This window comes from Leptopilina heterotoma, unplaced genomic scaffold (genome assembly GCF_015476425.1).
Source record: "Leptopilina heterotoma isolate Lh14 unplaced genomic scaffold, ASM1547642v1 Lhet_27, whole genome shotgun sequence".
Taxonomy (NCBI): Eukaryota; Metazoa; Arthropoda; class Insecta; order Hymenoptera; family Figitidae; genus Leptopilina; species Leptopilina heterotoma.
In genome coordinates this window covers 1,693,148-1,704,039 of record NW_025110978.1, presented here as the reverse complement: position 1 = coordinate 1,704,039, position 10,892 = coordinate 1,693,148, and the positions used below count along the sequence as shown (strand labels likewise).

General features: G+C 21.0%; 1 protein-coding gene across 1 annotated transcript; it reads left to right on the top strand.

Moving 5' to 3' along the window:
- The first annotated feature begins 14 nt into the window (after positions 1 to 14).
- Positions 15 to 8,695, top strand: LOC122503759. The gene is made up of 12 exons (XM_043614434.1): positions 15 to 147; positions 1,426 to 1,704; positions 1,783 to 1,970; positions 3,259 to 3,358; positions 3,524 to 3,640; positions 3,700 to 3,855; positions 5,739 to 6,017; positions 6,101 to 6,288; positions 7,457 to 7,556; positions 7,840 to 7,956; positions 8,065 to 8,220; positions 8,426 to 8,695. The coding sequence occupies exons 1-12, from the start codon at positions 19 to 21 to the stop codon at positions 8,486 to 8,488; spliced, it is 1,872 nt and encodes a 623-aa protein (XP_043470369.1). The 5' UTR covers positions 15 to 18; the 3' UTR covers positions 8,489 to 8,695.
- Positions 8,696 to 10,892: the final 2,197 nt, after the last annotated feature.

Genomic DNA, 10,892 nt, shown 5'->3' with positions numbered 1-10,892 from the left:
ATATTTTTAGTCATTCCTATGTTATTGGATTTATTAATGGTTTGGGGCGATTTTAATGCAGTCGTCCAAAATTTGTGTCTCACTGCTCATTCTGTTAATACAATTATTAAATTTAGTTTTACTGTCAAAAAGAAGAAATTAATTAAGGTGAGAATAAATTTAATTTTTTAAATTAAAAAATAAATTATTTGCTTCAAAATTTGGAACTATTAAAAATATTGTTAAATAATGATGATAACATTAAGAATAATATAATAATAAAAACAATAAAAATAATAATAATTAATAAAAATTACATATTTATATTTATAAAATATAAATAATTATAATAAGTAATAATAATAAATAAACATTAAATTATAACTATAAAAATAAACAATAGGTACATTTTTAATACATTCAAATTTTTTTATAACAATTTTTAGTGCATACTATACAAAAAAACAATTCATTAACTTATTTAATTAAAAATTCTTAAATTTATTTAATTTTTAATAAATTTAATTAGAAATATTAATGAACTTAGTTTTTTGAAAAATTTTAAGAATTCAAATTCTTTTGAAATTAATTGAATTTTTTAATATATTATATATTTAATTATAATTGAATTTTGAAAAGGTCTCAAATTTTAATTTTTGAAAATCTGAATTTTTCCTACTTTTAATTAACAATTCTGTAGAATTAATTTTGTTAATAAACTTCTAATTTTAATTCCGTAGAAATTAGTACAATTTTTAAATATTATATTTAATATTATTTCAAAAATTTTTAACGCAATTCTTCGAACAAATTCAATTATCTTGAGAAATATCAAAATTTTCCCCAGAAATTCAATTATTTTCAGGAAATTTAATAATATTTTTTGCAAAATTCAATTATTTTTAGAAATAATAAAATTTGTCACTGGAATTCAATTATTTAAAATTTTTTAATAAAATTCTTCTCAAGGATTCAATTATTTTCAAAAATAATAAAACTCATTGCAGAATTTGAATGATTGTTGATAGAATTTAAAATAAATTCCTCGAAAAATGCAATTAGTTTTAAAGTTTTTTATTAAAATTCGTCGAAAGAATTCAATTATTGAAAAATATTTTAATATTATTTATTTATTATTATTATTCAAATAATTGAATTCTAGTAGAGTTTTCTAACAAAAATTTGTTTAAAAATTAATTTGAATTAAAATTTTAGATATAGGTACTATTTGAATATTAGAAGCATTATAGAATATATTAGAGAAATTCAATAATCATTTTTAGATTGAATCAAAATATTCTTTAATATACTAAATGCTTACAAGAAATTGAAATTCCAAGTTTTTTTTTAATTCAGATGGGGGAACTTTGAGTCTTAAAAAAATTAAAACATCACATTTATTTTATTAATATATACTTACTAATAAAATATTTACCAATTTTGTAGAGTATGGTGTTAATTATGCAACACAATTGGGATACTTCTATATCGTCGAAAATGACGGAAAAGCAAAAAAATATTCTTTACAGTCATGCTCGTTTTGCATTGTACATTACTAAAGGATTTATTGTTTCGGTTTATTTTTTTCTTTCTGTAATGTACTTACTGCCTTTCATTTATGGAATTGAAAGTGATCCAGCTCGTAACAAACGTTATCCATTTTCCTCCTGGTATTATTGGGATAAAAATTCAGATGTTGTTTATGCTATCGCTTATTTTATCCAGGTAGACAATTAAAGACAATTTATTTTTTAGTTTTATTTTCTTTATTAGAATTTTATGTTTTTTTTCTTTTCTGTGCAGGTAGTTGTTGGACTGTTTTTGGGTATTAGCTATTCCTTAGGAATGGAAAGTTTCTGTTGTACAGCAGTTTATCATACATGTGCACAATTGAGTATACTTCAAACTGAATTATTGAAAATTGGCACTGGAGCGAATTATTCAAAAACAGTAGTGAGGGATCTTATTGTAAAACATAAAATGCATATTAGGTGAGAAAATTCAATTTATTTGAATTTTCGTTAAATTGGAAAAAAATATTTGTATCTAGAAATTTTTTTATTTGTTGATTTACATTTAAATCAACAATTATTACTGATAACTAGCAAATGTTATTATTATTATGCAAATTAAAAAAAATTATTATCAACATTAGTTTCAATTTTTGAATAAATTCAGACTTAAAATTTTTAAAAATTTAATAATTAACTAATTTATTAATTAATTATTATTATTATTTATTGATTTCAAAAATTTTAATAAAATTCCTCGCAGGAATTCAATTCTTTTCAATAAAATTTCTCAAAAGAATTCAATTATTTTTTTAAATTTGATAAAATTCTTTGCAAACATATAAATTATATTAAAACATTTTGATTAAATTCTTGATGAAAATTGAAATATTTTCAATATAAATTTAATTACCTAAATTCCTCTAAAACATTCAATTCTTTTCGAAAATTCTAATAAAATTCTTAGCAAGATTTTAATTATTTTGATAATTAATAAAAATGTTCGCAGGAATTTAATTATTTTAAAGAATTTTAATAAAATTCTTCACAGAAATTCAATTACAATGAAAAATTTTGATAAAATTTATATTTATGTTACTTATAACATTCTTCTTATAAATTCAATTACATATTTTCAAAAATTTTAATAAAACTCTTCAAAAGAATTATTTAAATATTTTAAATATTATTTTAATTAAATTTATTTCTCGTTAGAATTAACTTATTTTAAAAGATTTTAAATTATTTTGAATAATTTGGATAAATTTCTTTATAAAAATCCAATTATTTCAGATTTAAAATTATAATAGAAATAAATAAGAATAATAAAAGAAATATTTTTAATTGAAAATAATTTTGTTTGAGGAGTTTTCAATCTTTATAACATTAAATTAGAATTTCATTAATTTTAAAATTCAAAACATTAAAAAGAAAAATTATCAAAAAATTTAGGAAACAAAAAGCAAACAAAAACAATAAATAATAAAACTCATCAATAGAATTTCAATTGCTTTTATAACAATTTTAATTAAATTTCTCGAAATATGTAATTATTCTTAATTACATTCTTTTAATTATTCTCAAAAGAATTCAATTATTTAAAAATTTGTTAATAAAATTCTTTATGAGAATTAAATAAATTATTTATTTCTGTAACTTAAATAATTGAATTTTGAAAAGGTTTCAAATTAAAATCTTTGAAAATTGGTTATTTAATATTGAAAACTATTTGAAAAAAATTAAACAATAATTTCTTTTCTTTTAACAGGACAATTCAGATATTAAATACTATTTTTAGAGAATCGTGTTTAATTCAATTACTTACTAGTTGTACTTCTGTCTGCTTCACTGGTTTTCAATTAATAATTGTAAGTTTTTTTTCATTCATAGTATTTTTATACCTACCGAAAAATCACTTACTTGGTTTTTTATTTCAATTTATTATTTTATTTCATTAAAATAGTTTATTAAATTAGTATTTAATAATAATTATATTATTTTTTGAATAATATTTTAATAATTTCTTTTCGCAGATTGTAACCAGTAGTTCTGTAGATTTCAATGGCGCCATATTCTACGCAGGATTTATTCTTTCGAACTTATTTCAAATTCTCATGTACTGTTGGCCAAGTGATGATTTAATGGACCAGGTAATCAGATTCTTTTTCTTTTAGAACTGGAAAATAAATTAATTAATGACAAAATTCAGAGTTCGAAAATCGGAATGTTTGCCTATCAATCATTTTGGACGAATTTAACACCAACTAATTCAAAATTACTCACGCTGCTAATACTGAGAGCTCAAAAGCGTCTTGTACTTTCTGCCGGAGGTATATATGAGATGAATTTGCAAAATTTCACTGCGGTAATAAATTAGTAAATTTTTTCTTCAATTCTTATTTGAAATAACTTTTTTTTCAATACTATCGTTATTTAAATTAAATTATTAATTAATAATTAATGATTCTAAATAATTTTTGGAATATTCTACTTTATTAATAATAGGAAATAATTTTAATAATACTAACTAGTTTTTATTATTTTCTATTAATAATCGTAAAATAATAAAATAATAAATTAATATCGCTGTATTTTATTTAAATTCTGTTGAAACTTTCTTGCAGATTGTAAAAGCATCTTTATCATTTCTATCAGTTTTGAGAGTAATTTATGCAAATCGCGAACAAAGTTAGAAAGTGAAAGAAAACCAATAAAATAATAATTTAATGTCGTAAATTATTTGCATTAAAGTAATGAAATATTTGCTAGAAATTAAATATACTTTTGTAGTGTAATTTACCTAGAATTTTGTTTTACTTTTACAAACAAAAATTTTACTTGGAATTACTGTACTTTATTTTAAAAACACTTAGACAATTTTTTTTATCAATAATCTATATAATTAATATTTTCGATTCGTTTTATTTTTGAATTAATCGAATTTAATGGAGTGCAGAAAAAGAAATTAAAGACAACACTCAAGAATATTTCAACTAACAATGAAAAGCATTGAATTCGAATTGCTTTTAAGAACTTCAAGGCAGAATTTGCTTATAGTAAATTAGAAGCGATTTTTCAGAAAAGTTCATTTCAATATTTGCATGATTTTTATAGTTTTAATAGTTGGTTTATAACTGTAGGAAAATGAATTTCTAATTGTAGCATTAATATGAATGGCATGGCAAAGTAGTAATTATAAGTGAATTAATATCGCTAACAATGGTGGTATTTATAATTTATTTCTTACTGACGTTCTATGAATCGAAACTGTGTTCAGTTAACAAGAATGAAATGCTTTATTAATTAATTATTAATATGCGGAAATATGTCTTGTGTCTTCTAGAAAATTATAGTTGTCTTTAATCGTCAATCATTTCTCTATAATTCATACTTATCGTTGACAATATTTTGTATATTCTATATTTGCTCCTTTCTAAAGACTTAAAAAAAATTTTTTTAGAGAAAATAAATAAGAAATAATTTGTTAATAAAAATTACATTAAAGTATTTATTCTTAAAGTTGAGGAATAAATTTTTATCTTCTGATCTAATTTAGAATTTTATCAAAATTTTCAATAATATTTTATTAAACTTGGTTTTTTTTATGTAATTTTTATAAAACTTTTTGAAAATGGGCAAGAATTCAAATGTTAACAAAGGAAATATGTCTTAAACGAGTAAAAGTATTAGAATTTATAGAATTTTTTATACGAAACAAACAATTTTGATGAATATTGCATTTATTTCGATTAAGAATGGCTGAAGACAATTTCGAAGACTATATACAAATTAATAAGATTTATTTATCTCTTCTTGGATTATGGCCTCTAAGTGATAAAGCATCGTCTTGGCGTAATTGTATCAACAAATTTCACGCAATTATTATCATAATTTTATTACTAACATTAGTCATACCGCCTATGTTACTTGATTTATATTTTGTTTGGGGAGACATCAATGCGATTGTACAAAATTTGTGTCTCACTGTTCATGGGATTTTTATAGTACTAAAATTTATACATGTAATTTCAAACAGGAATATTTTTAAGGTTTGATTCTTTTTTTTTGCATTTTAATTTATTAATTTTACATTTTATTTTATATTTTTAATGAATAAATTTCGTCTGTTTTATTAATAATATTCTTCTTTCGCTCTGTTTACTAATTTTTTTTTAATGAATATCTAACATTTAATTGTATGAGCAATGATTATGAATTATTTATTAATATCAGAAATTATTTTTTTAGGAATTATTGAGAACAATGAAGACTAATTTTGATAGTTGCTTATCAAAATCAACATCGAAGGAGCAGAGAATAATTCTTCTTGACCATGCAAATTTTGCACGTACAGTTACGAAATATTTCCTTTTCAGTGTGTATTTTGTTGAAAGTTTATTTTTTTTAGTACCATTTATTTATGGAATAGACACTGATCCTGTTCGTCATAAACGTTATCCGTACTGTTCTTGGTATTATTATGATCAGTATTCAAATGTTATTTACGCATTTTGTTATGGAATTCAGGTTTGTACGTTTTTCTCGGTCTTATGCTTTTATTTAATTTTTAAATTTTTATTTATGTAATTTTATCATTTAATTATTTATAGGTATTATTCGGAATGTGTCTTGGCTTGAGTTTTTTAGCTGGAATGGACAGTTTCATTTTCGTTGCAATTTGGCATTCTTGCGCTCAATTGAGTATTCTTCAGATTAAAATTTTGAAACTTGGCGAGGCTTCTTTAGTTTCACCGAAACTAATAGAGAGTATTGTTTACAGTCATAATAGTCAGATCAGGTGAATTTTATTTTATTGTATACCTAGGTATACTTAATAATTTAATTTTAAAGTTCTGAACGTCATTCAAATCTATTTTTTATTTCCTTTTATATTTTTATTTTTTTTATTTCTTTATACTCTTTACTAGCAAATGTTACGCGCGAAACGTGATATTCAATATATTATTGTTATATAAATTACAAAATTTTTTATTTTCAAATATAAATTTTTAAATAATTTCACAATCAAAATTTAAAAAGTTCACTTATTAAATACAAAATTAATTATTATGTTTATATTTTCAAAAATTTTAGTATAATTCTTAGTAAGAATTCAATTATTTTTATATAAATATTAACATTCTTCGTAAGAATTCAATTATTTTTAATTAAAAATAGTAAATTTTTTTGCAAAGATTCAATTATTTTGAACAAAATTTAAATAAAATTTCACAAAAGAATTCAAATATTTTCTAAAATTTTAATAAATCCTTCTAAACAATTAATTTCAAAAGAATTTAATTATTTTGTAAAATTTTAAATGAATTCCTCAGAAGAATTCAATTTTTTCGCGAAAGAATTTACTTTTTTTCCTAATTCGTTATACAATGTTTCAAAAGAATTCTATGATTTTCAAGAATTTTATTAAATCCTTCTCAAAAATTAAATTATTTTTATAAATAGTAAAACTCTTTGCAGGAATTCAATTATTTTCAAAACCCAAATAAGGACATAAAAAAATCGCGATGAGAATAAATTCAAAAAATATACTTAAAAGTTGATATTTTCTTTTACGAAAAAATTTTCAAAAGTAGGGTGAAAAAAAAATTTAAATATGGACACCACAAAAATGAACAGAATGTCACATAACCCTGGACATTTATTTAGAGTGATAACACCCTTCTATAATTAAAATTGCAATGCTCTAACTATTTCCGTTCAAAAGATAATAAATTTTAATTGTTTCCACAGTTTAACCTTTCGCCCCAGTCTCCCCTAATAAAGATATTTCTTTCTATTCTTCGTATTTTTTTATATTTCTTACTTTTATATTTCTTACTTAGTTACTTAGTTCTTAATTTTTAAATTTGAACGTTCAGAACTTATGAATGGAAATAATTTTTCGCAATTTAAAGAGATTATTACTGAAATGTTTCATTAATTATGAAATTTATTTGTTTTTAAAGACTCGTTCATATATTCAACAAATTATTTAGTAAATTATGTCTATATCAACTTCTGACAAGTGGCTTTGTCATATGCTTTTCTGGATTTCAATTTATCATGGTAATTATTTTTCATAAAATTCAATTTTTCCAAATGTTTGTAATTTATTATTTTTATTTATTTATTGTAACAATTATTATAAGTAATTAGTTGTAAACTTCCATTATTTATATTGTACAGTAAAAATTTCTTATTCGAATTTTGAATTAAATATTATTAATTTTAATAAACTATTCATAACTGTTTTTTATGTTGAATATTTAGTATTATTTTTTAAATATATATATCTTTAAGGCGTGAACAAAAAATGGGTGAATAATACAATTTTTTCTATCAATTACAGTCTTTAAATAGCGAAGACTCGGATTATCAGGGAACCGTTTTATATTTCGGCTATTTGATCGTTAATTTATTTCAAATTCTATTGTACTGTTGGCCAAGCAATGAATTAATGGAAAAGGTATTCAAATTTAAGTTATTAATTATTAATCTCAATATAAATTTACATAAAGTTATTTTTTAAAAGTTCCACCGTGAAGATGATTGATATAAAAGATTTATTAAACAGAGTTTTGGAGTTGGAAATGCTGCCTATCAATCTTTGTGGACCAATTTACATCATCATTCTTCGAAGGCCATTATTTTAATGATATTAAGAGCTCAAAATCCTCTGGTAATTAGCGCAGGAGGAATGTACGACATGAATTTGCAGAACTTTACCAAAGTGAGTCTAATCTATTAATTTAATAAAAAATATAGTATAAATAATAAATAAAAGAGCATACAAAAATAAAATTTTAACTTGAGTGACAATATTGATTAAAATAAAAATTTATTCAACTAATTAAGAATAATCACTTATTAGTCTTAATTATTTAATTTTAATTGAAATTATAATATTAATAATTTAATTCTAACATTCCTTGCAGATTGTTAAAACATCAATGTCATTTTTGTCTCTTTTGAGAGCTATGATGGTGTCGAGTCATTAAAATCAGTAATATTTAATATTGATAATATCATCTTTCATTCCTCTATTATGGGAATGAAATTTATTATCATTTAAAGTAGTAATAAATATTATTAACTTTTTATCGAGATTATAATATTTTAATCCTATTGCTGTAATAAGAAAAACTATTGCACGAAATATGAATATCGATATTAATTTGCAATCGATTTCAGATTAATCAATTTTTAGTGAGCGTGTATTGAATAATAAAGATAATATTAATAATATTAATGACTAATTCAATAGGTTTTTCATTGAGAAAAATTCAAAAATTTAATATTTGTGTTTACAAAAAGATTAGTAATAATTTTTTTTGCACATATCTGAAATGAAAGAAGAAAATTCTTCTTATAATTAGATAAAAAGAATTTTCTGCTTGCGTCAAATTGAAAAAATTTAAAATTCAGAACATTTTTTCAGATATAAACTGGTTTTGAAAACTGATTAAAGATTTTAATTAAAAATGAAAAAATTATTTTTAGAAACTTTGCAATAATTTAATTACATTTTAGGAATGGAATTAATTTTGATATTTAAAACTAAATAATTAAATTTTTATAATTATTCTTAGTATAACGGAATTTCTTATAAAAATATAAATTTTTTATCCTTCACATCAATCTGAAGCGAGAGATATTTTTATTAAAACTAAATTGTGTATGACTGCTCATGCAGTTTCGGTATGTTTAAAGTACACCCATGTTGATACAAATCAAAATGATTTCAAGGTTTTTAGTATACTTTATATAAAGTGTGTCAATAATATTTTCATTTTATATCGAATCTTCTATTTTTTTTGTTCAAATTCACAGGAATTGTTGCAAATGATGGAATATAATTTCAATAATTCCTTGTGTGATAGTGCAACAGACATGGCGAAGAATTTAATTTTAAAACATGCTCGCTTTGGAAGACTTGTGACAACATTTTTCGTTATTTGTGTTTATTATTTTGAAATTATTATGTTTAGTTTACCATTGATTTTTGGAAAAGATAGTGATCCAGTTCGTGACAAACGATATCCATATTGCGCCTGATTAAATCAACAATTATTACTGATAACTATAGCAAATGTTATTATTATTATGCAAATTAAAAAAAATTTATTATCAACATTAGTTTCAATTTTGGAATAAATTCAGACTCAACATTTTTAAAAATTTAATAATTAATTAAATTATTAAAATTTATTGTTATTATTTATTGATTTCAGAAACTTTAATAAAATTCCTCGCATAAATTCACTATTCAAATAATTTTGTTTATGTAATTTTAAATCTTCATAATATTAAATTAGAATTTCATTAATTTTAAAATTCAAAACATTAAATAGAAAAATTGTCAAAAAATTTAGGAAACAAAAAACAAACAAAAACAATAAATAATAAAACTCATCTATAGAATTTCAATTGTTTTTATAACAATTTTAATTAAATTAAATTTGTTGATTAAATTCTTTATGAGAATTAAATAAATTATTTATTTCTGTAACTTAAATAATTGAATTCGCGTTGAAATTTTTAGTAACAATTAATTTTAAATTGAATTTCAGTTAAAATTTTAGTTAATAATGGAATATTAAAAGCACTATAGTGTGAAATTTTAGAAATAATTGAATTTTGAAAAGGTTTCAAATTAAAATCTTTGAAAATTGGTTATTTAATATTGAAAACTATTTGAAAAAAATTAAACAAGTATTTTCTTTTCTTTTAACAGGACAATTGAGATATTAAATACTATTTTTAGAGAATCGTGTTTAATTCAATTACTTACTTGTTGTACTTCTGTCTGCTTCACTGGTTTTCAATTAATAATCGTAAGTTTTTTTCATTCATAGTATTTTTATACCTACCGAAAAATCATTTACTTGGTTTTTTATTTAAATTTATTATTTTATTTCATTAAAATAGTTTATTAAATTATTATTTAATAATAATTATATTTTTTTTTTGAATAATATTTTAATTTCTTTTCGCAGATTGTAACCAGCCATATTCTGCGCAGGATTTATTCTTTCGAACTTATTTCAAATTCTCATGTACTGTTGGCCTAGTGATGATTTAATGGACCAGGTAATCAGATTCTTTTTCTTTTAGAACTGGAAAATAAATTAATTAATTAAAAAATTCAGAGTTCGAAAATCGGAATGTTTGACTATCAATTATTTTGGACGAATTTAACACCAACTAATTCAAAATTACTCACGCTACTAATACTGAGATCTCAAAAGCGTCTTGTACTTTCTGCCGGAGGTATAATTTCACTGCGGTAATAAATTATTAAATTTTTTCTTCATTTTCTATTCATGCTGATGGAATATTTGAAATTACTTTTATTTCAATACTATCGTTATTTAAAAAATTATAATTAATAATATTAATAAC